Below are 16,966 nucleotides of genomic sequence, written 5' to 3'. Positions count from 1 at the left end.
ACAGAATTCCTAGTGGCTCTAAGAACATTCTCTACCAGAAATAAAGCTACAGTGCACGATATGAATGCAGTGGCATTACTGAAGAGAAAGTTAACACTTTAAATGGCTCCTTTTTGCATATCTGCTTTCTCCCTAACTTCAAGGATTATAACACCTTGTAAGTAAAGCTGCGGACACAGAAAAGTGTCTCTTTGGTCTGATCACACTGAGTCTCCTTGATTCTGGAATACCTTTAATAGAACCTGATGGCATGAAAAAGCTGTTATCATTAACACTTTAAAGATGTCTGAAAGTGTGTATCAGCCAAAGCACTATAAAACTAACTGTATTCCACCCTCAATGTGAGTCCTTTCAAGGGTTTCCATCCTCTTAAATATATTTAGGATGTTCAAAAAGCTGTGTCAACTTTGTCTGTGAACACTCACTCAGAGACTGAACCCGAGCTGCTTTGAACATAAATGCTATTCAGTAACAGAGCAACAGACCAAGATGGATAGAGTTCAGAGACTGATTTTCCAGAGTCTTCTTTTTACAAAAACAGATTTCAATTACTGAATGACACCAGTCATGGGTGGTTTTGCTCTTATTATTCTTTAGCAGCTTTCCAACAGGAGTCTAATGACTAGTATGGGCACTTTGTAATCAGATTGTGCTTGGCCTAAGAATAAATACATTCAAGGAACAAACAAAAAAAAATCCTTTCTGCTAAAAAATTTGTTTTAACTATACTAAGATAAAATTTACTCTTTAATGTGAAGATATATGGAATATGGGGCAGTGGCTTGGAGGGGCAGAGGCTGCTATTTGATATGCATTTTCACAGCGATTAGCACAAAATATTCCTTATCCATCATTTGGAACTCTAACAAATAAGTTAATATAAATCACAAAACCCAACACTAATAACGATGATATTGCTAGGGGCTGTCATTTTCATTTTTTGTGAGATATTTTACATCAGCTATGCTATTATCATTCAATTAATAGTAAATATCATGCAATGTCTCATCTAGCACAGATGAAGGAGGTTCTTCTAGCCAGGGAAGCAGAATGCCAAATGGAAAGCAAGCTAGAAAGATAATTTCTTCTTATTTCCTTTGAGTGCTGGGCTTTTGATGTAAAGCACCTGCTCCTTTTAAATGACTGCTTCTTTGGAGGATCTTGCTTAACAGGCCACGATGTGGCACAGGCAAAGCTGACACCAGAGACAGACACTGAGGCAAAACACCATGGAGTCCAACAGGGTGGGACACGGTGGCTACTCAAATAGTCACAGTCATGCAGAAAAACAAGAAACATCCATACAACGCAACAAACAACAGGCAAAAGAAAAGGTTGATATCATCAGCAGGAAAGCATTCTCAACGGAGCAAGCAAAACTGTATAGACCAGCTACATAGAGGTTTGGGAACATTGCTATACCTATTTTGTCCTCTATGAGACTGACACACGCAAACACTGGAGGGGAGAAGGGTGGGAGCTACGTCTCCTCCTGGCAGAAAGACTGACTGCTTTCTGACCCCTACCAAACATACTGGTCTATAAAGTGTTTTCAGAGGACATGCATTTCCAGTGGGGTCTTACCTGATGATCTGTTGTGCTCCATCAGCTGGTTGTCCTTGCCCAAGCAGATGTCACCCTGTGTGCTATTGCAGGCCATGTTCAAGTCTGTCTTGCAGAAGGTGGGCGAGCTGGCTTGAGGAGCAGGAGGGATGTGCTTCTTCCGCTTCCTCGGGAGCTTCTGCTTTGCCATGGCCAGGGAGTAGTACATCCCAAAATTGTTAACTATCACAGGCACGGGCATGGCTATGGTGAGCACCCCCGCCAGCGCGCACAGGGCTCCCACCAGCATGCCCGACCAAGTCCGTGGATACATATCCCCGTATCCCAGGGTGGTCATGGTGACCACAGCCCACCAGAAGCCGATAGGGATATTTTTGAACTGTGTGTGCTCACTCGCTGATGGGTCATTAGGCTGGGCTCCCACCCGCTCTGCGTAGTAAATCATGGTGGCAAATATCAAAACACCGAGTGCCAGGAATATTATCAGCAGCAAAAACTCATTGGTGCTGGCTCGCAGAGTGTGGCCCAGCACCCTGAGGCCCACAAAGTGCCGGGTGAGCTTGAAGATTCGTAGGATCCTCACAAACCTTACCACCCTGAGGAAACCAAGCACGTCCTTAGCAGCTTTAGAGGAGAGCCCGCTCAGGCCCACTTCTAGGTAAAAGGGCAGGATGGCCACAAAGTCAATGATATTCAAGAGGTTTTTGATAAATTCAAGTTTGTTGGGGGAAAAAACAACACGTACTAAAAATTCAAATGTAAACCATACCACACAGACTCCTTCCACATACGTCAGGGCAGGATCTGTCTCAATTTCATACTGTGGCCCAGTTTCTGTCCCGTTGACAACCTGCTCGGTTTTGTTTATAATAGTATTGAAAGCCTCATGTGTTTCCAGGCAAAAGGTCGTGATTGAAACTAGGATGAAGAATAAAGAGGCAAAGGCGATGAACTGAAACAAGAAGAGGGAAAAGAGACATCAGAACTGCACAGCTCTTTACATTAATACTAATAATGTCAGTGATCTTTACAAATCTTTTACTGATTCATCCCCAAATGATTCACAAATTTGTATGCATAAAACTTTGCATCTAGGCCAGAGGAGAGCAGCAGACAGCTCTGGCACGTGGGCCGGGAGTCCAGGAGCAGGGAAAGTCTTGGTGATGGACACCAGGACAGGCTACAACTTGTTAAGAAAGTGTCAACAAATTCTTTAATCTGTGCTGAATCATCTGAATTCCACTCAGCTGTCAAGATACCTTACACACAGCCGCCATACACACCCACTACAGCAAGATTTAAGGCTGCCTACTTCTCACATAGTGGTAAATAGGGTTGACCCCAATGGTCTTGAGATTACAGATCAGGAATGCACACCTGGCCTGAAGGGCACCTCAGAGGGTCCTAGGAACAGATCCAAACACTGGGTTTCCTTTGGATGTTCAATGACTCACAATTACAGGATATTTACTGATAGAACATGCCTTCTGTGTTACAGGTAGACTTGGTTGCACAGCCTGTTATCTTCAGAGTCATCCATCACTCACACTCTCAGGCAGGACTAAGAGTAAACCTGGCAGAACCTCTCTCACTGTGGTGGCAGAGCTTTGCCAGTGTGTTGGAATCCACAATCCTGCTATGAAATTACAAATCCAGGACAATCTGAACAAATAGGGAAATACAAATTTAGTTCTAGTGAAGGCACATGAATAGATAAAATACAGTTAAATAACCTGGAGGCAGCCCTCACAGAGGATTGTTAAGGACTTAAAACACATTTACAGCCCGATCTTCAACTCAGTCACCACAGTCAAGCACTGAAGAAAAGAGAATGTCCAGGACAGGATCTCAAAAACACTAACACTAAGCCAAACAGCTGGAGTGGGAGATAAATTTTCTTCCACCCAGTAAAACACACCAAATGGAAAGGTGTTTTGAGGGCAGTTGTTCCTTTGGTGCAAAGGTTAACTTCTTTTAAGGGACAATACATTACCACCATATTAGCACTCCAGCAGCAATAGTGTGGTACATTAATACATGATGTGTTTAAATTGCTCCCTGAGCCAGGATTTATAACATGTTATCAATGTGTTTGTTATTCTGGATTTTCAGCTTAATAGACATTTTATAGCCAGTATTATCCTGAAAAAAACCTCTCTAAAGACTTGAAGATTTTCGAAGGTGTTAGGGGCCCAAAGAGACAAAAAGATACCTAAACAAGTTTTTGAAAATACCTAGTGCTTATGTGCTTCCTCACATACCTAGCAGCTTGAAAGTTGATCATTGTGTAGTATCAAGAAAGAAATACCTTTCTTTCAAAATGGCAGCAAATGACTAACCCTTTTGGCTTTGGATTTTTATAATTTTAAACTGTCACTTGCTAGTAAAACAAAAATATATGATAGGGATCTCAGAACTTGAGGCAGGCTCTTCATCCTTTTTAGTATTATTTATTTTAGTAAATAAATGATGTATTTTATGTTTCCCTTAATACTACTTACAGACCACACAGTGTATCACTCTTTCAATCCATTAATTCCCAACCTGAAATTGAGCATCTTAAAGAAGCCCAGCAAGTAGAAACAAATATCATATCCGCTGCTACCACCCCACTGGAAAAGGCAGCTCACAGTCCGGGTTTGAGTGGTACAGGCAAGAGAAAATACGGCAGCAGGATGCTGCTATGTTACCACACCAAAATCTTGAATCTCATTGAAAAAATCTAGTTGCAGGGAAGACAGAACAGCACTCATATGCAAGAATGCCTCTGTTATGTCACTTTAATCCAGGCTGCAACATTGCAGCAAAAGTGATTTTGTGTACTTCGGGTATCTTGGTACTAAATCACCAAATTCAGTATTAGCACTCAGATTTAGTATTATGTGGAGTTCATTTAGGCTGGTACAATACTGAATGGTTGTGTTTTTCTAACAGACCATTTGTGAGACAACAAAATGTTTTCTCCGCAACAGTTAGACAGAATTGCTTTTATTCTGAGAAACAAGTTTAAATTTGCAATGCGGGTCTGGAAAATTTATTATATTCAGAGTCACAGGATATATCTATCTATCAATCAAAAACCCCCATATGTCTACCTATATCAGAGATTTGCAGCTTGTTTATGGCTTTCTTTCCTCCATGAAACAAAGTTATTACCCCAAGCCCCTCAATTACAAACACCCTAAATCTGCTATCTTTCAGAAAAGACTGACTCAGGGACCAAGCTGAACACTCATCATCCAGTGTGAACTTCTAGTCACAAGCTAAGCAAACAATCCTACGCTGCCTGGCTTATTTTTACCGAAAAGGCTTTTCTGCCTTTGCCTTAACAACAAAACTGCATGTTCATAGCTCATTGAGTCCAAACAACAGACACCAACATATATAAAAAAACCACAATCTTGTGTGAGACAACTAGAGTCAGCAAATACAACCAGATTTATATAACCTAAGTGATTTAATCTCAGCAGATCTTTGCAAAACTTCTCCATAAAATGGATATTTATCACACTAAGCTACTGGTGGGCTAAGAACGACCCTTGGGAGGCTCCTAGAGCATCCTCCAGCATCCTTCTACACAGTGAAGGAGGGAAAAAGCAAACAAATCTCTGAAGACTGAGGATCACTGAAGCAAAGTCAGCACTGTAGTTTGCAATGTGGGTGGGAACTTGTAATAGATAAAATATTGGGCAACCTCTTCAACAGCAACACTTTGGGGATTTCAGACAACTGTGAACATTTTTTTGTCTGAAAAGAACAGGAAATTACATTCAACCTGGCCAAACTAAAATTTACCAACAATTCTGCTATAATAAGGATTGAGCGTGTATTCAATAATGCCCTTAATCTAACAGTAGGTAAATAATTAGCACCTGTTTCTGGGCTGTGTTTCAGAAAGAGAGTCCATTCTGGTTCAGATCCTTTCTGAAAAAATGCCAAATACCAAGGGATTAACTACAGGTAGAACTGCCTGACAAGCTATTTATTACTATTTTGCTCAACACTGACATTGTGAAAGGCCACACTGCACTTGGCATGCAGCAGCTGGCAAAGATGAAAGTTTTTAACTGTGCTCCTACATTCAACGGTGCTTTGTTATCCCCTAAAGGAGAAAGCCATTCAATCATTTCCAAAAGCCGCTGAGTATCCTACTCTGTTATCCTAAAGGCAATCATTTCTCAAAGGTTAAAGCAAAGGCAAGAAAAAACTATTAATCTGGTGACAGATTTCTTGATAATCCTGTAATTTCCTTTCAGAGCAATGTAAAACAATGAAATGTATATCTTACCATGCACGTGATAGCATATACATCACTGATTTTGAGCAAAGACCCTCATTCCTTTATGTCTTGTTGCATTTTTAAACTGTAAATTCCTTGGATCAGGACATTCTGGACAGAGCTTACACAGCACCTAGGCATGATGAAACCTCATACACAAGAAGACCTACAAAGTTACTGCAACAGTCAGAGGGTTCAGAGAACATGCAAGAAGAAAATGAATGGCCAATGCAAGAAGGAACATGTTATCAGTCAAAGAAAAATGCTTAGGGATTTACATTAACACAGATACTTCTTTAGTTTTACACTACATAATACTAGGCAATGAGTTGAAAAGAGAGCAGTTGTAATGATAAAAATGAAATTAAGTCATGTGCTATCGTCACTCAGTGCTTTCTGCTTCATCCTAATTCCGTCTCTCTCATTTTGAAGGTAATGAGCCTCTGAAAACACATCCATTTCTGTTCATGTGGGCAAGCACTACATTTCAGACAGTCGTTACAGATCCAAACTCCCACATTCTCTGGTGGATGGGACCAACCAAGTTCTATTCCTCAGCCCTGCTAATGTCGACAATAACTGGGGTACCACAAGCAACTTTATGGTTTCAGTTTCTTTTTTCTTTTTCTGAAGCACACAAATATAAAAGGAGTTAGCTTGATCAGCATTTCAGAAAGGTCACAGCAAGGGACAATTTTTCATTTGAATCATTAGCAATCTTTCTTTCACTGTGAAGTTCTGCAAACTCAGGGTTTGATTAGTTACAAGACAAATTCAGCCTTGGTATACAGCGAAACAGCTTAATTGAATCCCTTTTTTCACACAAAGATTGTGGCCCAAGCACACGGCTTCAAACTCTTTGGAAAAAAAGTTGAAGAAAAATTTTCAAGTAAGATACAAATAATCACAATCCCTTTCTCATTTCTTAAAATTCTTTAAAACTAGTTGTTTCTTGTTTGCTTCAATGGAAGAGATACAATTATCTTTCTTCATTTAGGTTTTCTTTTTTCCCCTCAGGGACAACAATTTTGTAAGTGTGAGAATGGTTGTTCAGACACTTCAGGGCCACCAGGCCAGCCTTTTTCAAAATGGGAATTAATACAAATTGAATTAAAATGTTCTGCCCATTTTTGCCAGAACAGAGCAGTTAAAAGTTACAAAAAGTTCAGTATGTAATAGGCAGCATGCAGAATGTTCCTCATTAAGTAGTTAAAGCTCTCAGTAGGCTGCTGATTCCCTCTGCTCACATTTTGAAGACAGTGTGCACCCAATTTTGTTCATGTGTGTCAGCATCACATTTCAGTCAATTTCGGTACAGATTCTAGCTCCCTAGTTGATGGGATCACCAGCCAAGCTCTGTTGCTGAGTCCTGCTAATGTTCACGGTAACTGGATTAATCATCTACAACCTCAGTTTTAATGAAGCACATAAATCTAAAGCAAGTGTCAGATGCCTGCATATAACTCACTGGAAGTAGGAAACATTATGGTTCCTATTTTGAATTCATTGTCCCATGGGGAACTGAGTTGCTCAGAGTTTAAAGCAATTTCAAAAATTACAACCAATTCTAGGACTGTAAATCGAACAGTCTGTGGATGATCAGAACTTCTGTGTGTCCAATGTTATGTTTTAACTTGCACATAGCTCCTATAGTGCCTTGAAGAAATTGTCCCTTTAAAAATTGTGGCTGTAAATGACCTGACAACAGTCTTGTAGGCCATGTCTGGATTTCATGGTACGAAAAGGCACCTGGTCAGAAGATGCTGTGGCTCACCTCTAACCAACCTGCCCAAATTTCCTTTCCAACACAGACCAAGACATAGGACTGATTGCATGACTTGCTGTCCTGTGATAGAGTCAATTCTAAGGTTTATCAGTTTAGACACAGCCCAAATAAAAGAGCATCAGAGCTAGAAATCAATCCTCATGCTCAGGTGTATTACTCATATTCACAAAATCAGACTCATACTACTCTGCATTCAAGATATGCTCTATCTGTTGATCCCGCACCCTTAAAACAGGCTATTTCTACACATTATTTAGTATTCCAAGATGGATGAGTCATAGTGAGGAAGTTAATACACAGTTAACTGTTGGTAGCCACAGTCACCCTTACTTCTTGTTTCATAGTTAAGTTTTGAATAAAATCTCTCACAATATTTCAGTATTTTCCCAGAAAGAATCTGTATCCCGTCTGGATACAACTTGTTCTGGGGCTGGATCTCAACACCTCCTCCTTCAACTCCCCTCACTGTGCAATGCATATTTTTTAACATGAGTATTCGATAGCAGCTTTTAAGGTTCAGTTAGTTCATTTGACTCTCGTTCCAGTACTTAGAAGGTTTGCCCTTGACACACTTGACTACAGAAAAAGAAAACTACTGAATATTTAATAAGCCCTTGGAAATACAACATTTAATATTCTTTAATGCAGGTACAGAATCGCCTTTAAAGAAAAAAAGATTACAATGTTACTTTAAATAAATATCTTCACAGGCACATTATGAGACTTGATACATGCATGTGGCTGGAATTTAAAACAATTTAAAACACCCAGTAATCTTCCCCACCACACTTTGTAGACTAAAAATACAACTATAGGGAGATGGTCACAGAAAAGAGATTGTGTTTTATTTTTTAAACAAATCAGCTTTGGAAGCTTGCTCAGTATTGAAACCAAAATACTTCTTTCATTACGAAAGATGAGGTTACTGAATGACTTAACTCTTCCTGACCAAAACAGCAGTAGGGGAGTTTCCACAGTCATCAGCTCTTTGCTTGCCCAACAGATCATTCATGCTGAACACAACCCTCAAAACAGAGCAACTTTTCTGTTGGATAACAACATACTTAAAAGGAAAGATGTATTTTTTTTAATACTATACTTATTTTGAAAAATCAAAAATAAATTTCCATATTTTCAAGATTTAAAAATTATTTCCAGTGATGTCGGTCCACATCTGTTAGCTTAAGCCTCATCTTTTCATAGTTCAGAATATGGTACAAATTATTTGAAAAAATTATTGATTCAGTTTCTTCCTCTTACTAGCCCTCTCACCACTAGAGGCAAGCTGATCTATGCATTAAACACATCTAATCTCACTGACTACAAATATTTAGTCAGATATATTCATCAGAAGACTCTATTTTACAGTTTTTCTTCATATGTACTCTAAAGACTCAGTGATCAATGCTATTTTTTAGAATAAGACAGTTATAAGGGGTTATACCAAATTAAATATTCCCACCATAAACGTTATACTCTGACTTTTTTTTTCTCTCAAGGTTCAGCAAAGAAAAGTCTTTGTTCCTGTAAATCTTCCATATATTTGTTCCATAATACTCTCCACAAGCCTTTTTTATTCTTCCAGAAAGTCAAACCCCCGTTACTTTGTGGAAAGCCCTAGTCTTCTCGGAGTGAGATGCAGCCAAACAGGGAACAAAGCCAATGTCACGTCCAGTTTCCAGTCATAACTAACTTGCGATGCTGATCTTTAAATCTAGTTTTATAGTTGCTTAGTCATATAAAACAAAAAACCCTAAAAATTCAATGTAAAAGATTTGGGTGTTCAATGGAAATATGATTCAACTATGGATGTTACTTAAGCAGAAAAAGAAACTGCATTTTTAAACTACACGGCATACTTCACTCTAATGAGCGTCAACTAACATTGGAATGAAATCACAGATTTGGGCATCACTTCCAGCTTTAAGGAGAGTTGTGTCTGGGTTTAGATTTGACAATTGTCCTCTTTTCTGATTTTAACACAATAGATTTTTTTCCCTTTGCTTAATTTCATCTAGCTATCAGAAGATTACCAACATCATCATGTGATTTCAGAATGAGCTCTTGTGATGACCCTAACTCTCTATATGGTTTAACGTTCTGTGCGGTGAAATTTAAATTATCTCACCAAACAGATCATCTGTTTCTTCACGACTCAAAGTTGCTATTCTTCCTTAGCTATAAGCTCCCCTTGGAACATTTCATTTCACGAAGAAAAAAACCCAAAAAACCGTCACATATGTTTTTTTGGTGTGAAGCATTTTCAGTGCATTGCATCTGGGTATACTGAGTAAGGAAACCAAATACTGCCAGTAGCTACTAACCAAACTACTGGCATTTAAAATGTAAACTCAAGGCAAATATGCTATCAGTTTGCTTCATCACTCATAAATCATAATCTCTCACATTATCACTCTCCAAAGATTAAGGGATGGATACAGACACAGCGTTTTACATAAATCTTCAAAGGAAAAACAAAAACATGATACATGAGGTATCAGGCATTGAGACCAATTTAATGACTCTCAAAATCTGTCACTCATTCTCTTTCGGGGGGATAAGGCGGAATGTCAGCATTAAGCTGTTTTTTAAATGTCTACATAAAGATTTAACAGCCCAGCCTTAGCATCCTAATTGGGAAGCTCTGGACATTATAATTTCTCAACCAACATCAAGCCACAGTTGGTAGAATGTGTTTTTGTTTTCATCCTGTGAAAGTTGTCTACTCTTTTCAAAACCCCAGTACAGTTCTTCCTCATTTGTACTCTCTCCTGCTAACATTACTTGGCATTCAATTTAACAGTTAACATTCTGCTGCTACAATTCTACACATAATCATAGTTGAATGAAAAAAATCTATATATCAATACAATTTTATTGATATATTGTTTAAGAACAGCCTATAAGTAATATACTATGCATAGATTTATAGTGGGAAAGTATTTACAGCTCAGACTGGCTACCATCTGTACGTAGTAGTGGGAGCACAAATGTTCTCTTGCTTGCTCATTCTTTTCCCATTTGTTACAGTTTTACAAAGCAGTTGTCTTTCATTACCAGCTGGAGCACAAATAAAAAGGTTATGAATGCTTCTTTTCATATTCAGAAATCCAGGTCTACAATTAAGTCACTCTAATTCAGCTGTCAGGTAAATCAGCAGCCTGACACCAGCCTGACCCAGATACATACTCAACCCAACAAATCTTAGGCATGTCTACATTTAAAGCAGATCATAAAAAAAAAAAAAGTTAAAAATTATGCTGCATTTTAATTGCATTTAAGTGACATATATCTTCTCAAAGGACTCAAAACTGATTTACAAACCTACCCTGATATAGACACATGTTCTGCTGTTTAGCAGGGAAAACTTTTTCACTGCTGAGGAACTGGAAAGAAGATGTGACAATGTGTTCCAGTGGCAGGGCCACACTTCATGCACTGGGAGTCCCCAGGACAGGATTGACCTGCTGCCCAGGACATTCCCTGATACTCTATCCCTGGTTGCCTCACATCCAAGGAAACTACTAATTTCCTAAATGACCAGTGCCATTTCCCACTAGACAAATCATAATCATCTGACTTTGTTGTCCCATTGAGCTGCTAAGTCAAACCATCATACCGACACACAATATATATCCCACTGTCTTTTTTTTTCCTCCTGAAGACTCAGCAGAACTGCTTGAAAAGCAATTATGCTGCCTCCAGAAGCTTCCTTTTCCCATCCCCTTGAATTTATCAAGCTTGTTTCACTTGTGATCTTTCTGAGCAGTGACTATCGCAGCAATATTTTAGGTTTTACCGCCAGTTGTGCTGATTTTTTTTAACCATACTTGGCATTTATATTCTAGCAATCATTTTTTTAAAAAGGCATCAGCAAGGCTTGCTTTGACCTTGCCTTATTGAAAAGGTCTGCATGGTTACACAGCCTGATAAGCAAACCACTGACACTCATTCATTAAAAACTGCTATAAATCAAACAGGCAAAATATTTCCAGCGGCTGAAAAAATGCAATGAATGTTCTTCTTGGCATCAAGGCAAAGGGGAGAAAAAGAATTCCCAGTCCATATTCTGGGTCTGCTATCAGACATTCAGAGGCTTCTTATAACTAAAAGAGCATCTTCCAAAAAGAAGCCTCTGAAAGGCTGAAGAAAAGCATATTCTGAATGACCTATTTAAGCCAATCCCAAATTTACATGCTGTGCCAAATTAGCCCCTCTGTGTGCTTTGTTTTCTTTCCCTAGACTACCCACTGTTCACACCATTACAGCAGAGATTAAGCTCTGGGACCTGGCAACTTGAAATACTACACAGGCAGCAACTGTCTTTCTGCACTTCATTTATCATGAGAAGGTTTCATTTGGCTCAACGGGTCAAAACCGGTAAAAAAAAACCCTTCAGTATAATACTATTTACTATTAATAGACTTTCACACCCATGCAGACAAATGGAGAAAAGAGAGGAATTCTTAAGACAAATTCATGAAAATTCTATTATAATGTAGTTTGCCTAGTACATAAATCTCATGTCCATTAAAATTACAGAAACATTTTCAGCCCTATCATCTCTGTCTCACTTAAGCACTCAGGCTCATTTATGTCTACTTTTTCTCTCACTCAAAACAAGTCTGATGGCCTAATTTAAAATTACACTTGGGTGATTTAGAAAACTAAGATTTTGAGGCTTGATAACCATTAAGATTTCTAATAGAGCCCATCTTAGCTTTCATCAGAGAAGCCTTATAACCAAACCATATAAATTTTTTTGGGCCATTCCAAACCTAATCAAAACATGCTGGAATTATTTATGAGTTTTCCAGACCTGTGACTTCCCACTGCTTCTCAAAAATGGAAGGGACAGAGCCATTTCCAGGATACTCCAAAAACATGCGTATGCAGAGCCTTCAAATAGCTGACTACCAGGTCTCTTTTGACTGGAAGCTCTTTCTTTCTTACACTAATAAAGCAGCATTGGTTTAATTTTTCATACCTACACCACAGTAACACAATACAGTTGATATTAACTGGTAACCTTGTTTCATGATTGCAAATCAGTTGGGGGAAAGCAAAAACATAATGAATAGGCTACCTAGACTATGGCATTACCTAAATCATAGTTGCTTGGTATGGTAGTCTTGATGACGAGCTTCCACAGCAGCAGGTTTTGTGGAGTAATCTAAATTCAATAAAAGCAAATGATGAACACAGAAACTTCATCCTATGGATTCTTACAGGAATTGTCACAGTTACAATCCAGTAGATGAAACTCCTCTGCCATTTGCACTAGCAGGGTTGCCAGCAACAAGAAGTTTAACTGACACGTGGTAGAGCACACAGTGCTGAGATTCAGCAGTCTCAAGCTCTTTGGTTCTGACAGGAACATCCTCTAGGGAGTACAGATTTTATTCCCCATGTGTCCATAGCTTGCTCCTTACTGCATTTCAGACTCCAGTGTGCTCCTGCCCTGGTACTGTCTCTTCCCTGTCCTTCATTCCCTTTCTCAACTCCAGCTCTATTCCTCAGGTTTACAACTGGATCCCAAACTTTCCTCTTCTCCTGAGCAACTTGTTCTTATGGTTTTTTTGTAATCCAGGTCCTATACCTCCAGTCATTCCTTATTTTCATACACAGCTCTCTCTCCTGAGCTGATGCACTTCCCCTCTTTCAGTGGACCTCCTCCTGCCTCAGCCTTCACTTCACATGCTACCCTGGCTCTTTGTCCAGGCTGTTTGCTCAGACAACCCTGTTTTCTTCCTAGTCTCAATCTCTGTATCTTTCTACCTTCTCTCCACAATTGTGGAGGATCTTCAAGGCCTTCTTCTCTGACATACATCACAACCACCTTCCTGATTCCCATCTCCAAAAGCAACTTCATTTTCCTTCTGCTCCAGCACTGATACCACCCCATGGTCTCCTGGTCCAGCCACTCTCAGGTATCTTTTCTGCTTCTGCTGACAACCTCATCAGGATTTTTATGCCAGTATACTCTCCCTGTGTGGTTTCTGTGACTTTTTAATACATAAATCTGAAGGGCACATGTGCCTGCAAATTCATCTGCTTTTTCCAACCAAATTACTGGTTTAATGAAAGGTATTACTTCTTCCTCCAAACCTGGCCTCACTTTGAGGCTGAAGGCTTCCTCCCCCCCATCAGCTACATGCCAGGAAAGCAGAAGGGAGCATAGGATAAATGCTGACCTTAAACAGATCTACTATCTGACAAAATTAAAATAGTTCCTCTTCAGAGGAAGATTTCTGCTTTTCTAGTTAAATCACTGGACAGTCTATAAAATAAAACAGTATCTCAGCTTTAACCTTTTCCTAGGCCAGACAAGACAGTGTCCTTGGAACTCCTCCATGATCTCAGAGGAGCCTCTGAAAAGATTTTTTTAAAAATCTTTGAGATAACTGAATTGATGAACTGTGCACCCTAACATTCTGGTACAGCTGAGAGAGTGATGGACTTTGAGAAGAGTTTGAGGTCAGAAGGGCATTTTTATGAGAGGGGGAAGGTTAAAGCTCCTATGCATGGTGTATATGAATATGTTTCAAGCTCACAACACAATCACATAGATCAAAGCTAAATTTAGAGACAGTGAATTATTCATTGCAACAGTAGTCAGCTAGGCTTATCCAGACCCTCAGGAATTGAGCACATCACTCCAGACAACACTAGTTCATATATACACATTGTTTTTTCAGATCTATCTTTTAGCTCCATGGTGCTAAAAAACACATTGGTCAACCAGTTGTCCAGACTCTTGCTGGTTTTCATAAAAATAATTAAAAATATATGCAGCTTACTTGCAGTTTTAAACACATTGCAATTCTATTTACCCTTGTCTCCAGGAATGCAGAAGTGACAGTTCAATTGGATTGAGAAAGGAAAGAAAGAGAAAAGCCACTAGTAAAACAGTTATTAGGCTACTCAGACAGCTGTGACGTTCAGGTTTCATTCCTGCCTTATTCAAAGCAGACACTTGAACTGAGATGAAAGATAGTTCAAGTCCCTCCTCTAGATCCTGGGAGAAGCATGTTTAAGCATATGAAAATATTACACAAGTTTATGAGAGGGATTATATGACACTGGGCCTGATAGCAGAGAATTGGACTTAGACCCAAGAGGCTCCTCCAACCCTCTGTCCCCATGAATATTTCCAAATCCAATTTACACATTTATTTAATACATAGATTATGTTCTGAGCTATTGCCATTGCAAGCATTAGCATTGAAGCCACGTACCACACCATTTCAAATGTATTCTTATTATTTGATAGCATCCGCATGGCCAGCGTTATTTAGCTTAAACATTCTCTTAGAGCTTTATCACCAGTTTGCCCTGGGGACTGACACTAATCCGTATACTCAGAGCTGGACTAATTAGAACAATGACAAATACCAGTGATGTTGCACACGGACTATCATCCTGCTGAAGACTTCTTTATCCAAGACCTTGTTATTGATGAGTGGGAGCTTGCTAGTGCCAAAGAGGAGAACCATATGGGACTTACCTTGGGACCTCAGGAAAACTGAGGAAGGAATTCCTGTGTCAAACCTGCCAATCCACATAGTATATATTACCTCAGAGCCAGGTGCTGAGACGGACAAGAGCATTCATCCTAATCCAGCAGCTTCAGAAGCAGCCTTCCCAATTTGCCAGGGAAAGCAAATGTCTGCTGCACTGTTCTTTTTATGACCACTCATCTCTTTCAGAGGTATAACAGTTATTCAGAAAATAAACATCTTTATCTTTTTTCTTGTGATTCTAAGCCCCATTTATTTAACTTACTTTAATAGCTTACTTATGAAAAATCAATAGTAGAATATACACAGTGGACTCATTCCAGGATCTTTTTTACTACATTCTCCAAACAAAGTGATGTGGGAAGAAATATAAACTTAGTATAAACATTTGGATGTCCTGGATGGCTAAACTTCATCTGCAGTAAAGCAGGCAGCACTATCAATATTTATGCACTGGAGTCAACATGCCATTCAGTTGGCTGGGGCAGTTCTTTCTCCATTCAACCAGGATTTCAGGCTATCTGAAGGAAAATAACTCTTTACTGCTTATACTTTGGGCTGGTATCTTTACACAGCAATGAAAGGCAATGTTTGCAGCATGCAGTGGAAACTTTGCATTAAGGGAACACAATTCTCTAGAGAGAGTTTCTGTGGTGAAGACCAGAGTCAGAAAATCATGCAGTAAAAGGGGTCCTTGACAAAAGTTGACATCTTGCTGCTGATTACGCAGAGTGGGATCACTGGGAAAATGATTTGCCACCGCTGCCACTACCAGGCAGACTATGCTTCCTAGAGACAGCGAATGTAATCTGCAAAAGGAGCAGTACACAATGCTGCACGGAGGCGCAATTCACAGTTTCCATTTCCAGTTTAAGGTCTACATGTATATTAACTGCTGGCACATTCAAGACTGGTATGTCTGTCTGCATACTTCTCTTAAGGAGCAGGTTACTTGTACATGGGATTACATGTATTGTCACTGCTGAAATATGCATGTGACATAGCAGCAGAGGTCGGTCACTGGTGGTGCTTATGAAGTAGCAAACTGGGCTTTGGGGAACTCTGTGGTTTTTATTTAGGGCTTTCCAGTCCTGATTTGAAGGGTAATAAATTCCCTTTGTTTACATATCACTGACAGTCATACAACATCTTGACAAAACGATGCATGCCAAGAAAAACAACTTTATTTAACAGCATACAAGCAGAGGAGTCTAGTGGCAGGCTCAGCCTTCATTTTCACTTTGTTTCTTCAGTTCCTTCCCATCAGTTCACCTACACACTCTTCTCTTACCATTCTGCAGTTCAAGATGTAGAATATGAAGATAAGCCATTTCATAACAAATTTTCCAGATGGTTTGCCTCTTCAGGATTTGAATTAAAGCCCATTTCCCTGGTGTCTAATGAAATTTGCCCTGGTAACTCTTGGGGAAACTGAAAACAAAACCAAAAAATTAGCAGGATGCTAGTGGCAACTGTGTTCTTTACAGCCTACTAATTCCTAACAAAAACAGTTACTCACAAGTGATTCTTAACCGTTAAGACTCTCTGTACCTTAGGATGTCAAGAATTATGACGACTGCATTAAAATATCAACCTTTATTCAAACAGGGGTTGGTGGGGTGTTGTTTCGGTGTTGGGGATATTTTTTTTTTTGAGGGGGTGGGTTTTGGACTGAAGCTACTAGGAGACATTATGCTTACTAAAACAGTCTAATATAAAGTTATCACTTGCAGTGTGCAGGACTACTTTGCCAAGCAAGAGCAGAGACACATTAAGAGACTGTATGTGACAAACCTGGAAGACTGGGGAAACAGAAGC

General features: G+C 39.4%; 1 protein-coding gene across 7 annotated transcripts in view; it reads right to left on the bottom strand.

Annotated features, from left to right (window-relative positions):
* Positions 1 to 16,966, bottom strand: part of KCNC2 (potassium voltage-gated channel subfamily C member 2) — a 104,389-nt gene that overhangs the window by 7,890 nt on the left and 79,533 nt on the right. For all 7 annotated transcript variants that reach the window (XR_005104576.1, XM_037390066.1, XM_037390069.1 and 4 more), the window contains exon 3: positions 1,585 to 2,515. Coding sequence is in view for 6 of the 7 variants with exons in the window: in XM_037390066.1 (XP_037245963.1) it covers positions 1,585 to 2,515 (931 nt within the window). In the remaining variant the exon portion in view is untranslated. The remainder of the gene's footprint in view (positions 1 to 1,584; positions 2,516 to 16,966) is intronic.

The sequence above is a fragment of the Falco rusticolus genome, chromosome 5, assembly GCF_015220075.1.
Source record: "Falco rusticolus isolate bFalRus1 chromosome 5, bFalRus1.pri, whole genome shotgun sequence".
NCBI classification, from domain to species: domain Eukaryota; kingdom Metazoa; phylum Chordata; class Aves; order Falconiformes; family Falconidae; genus Falco; species Falco rusticolus.
This window is presented reverse-complemented; position numbering and strand designations above follow the sequence as displayed.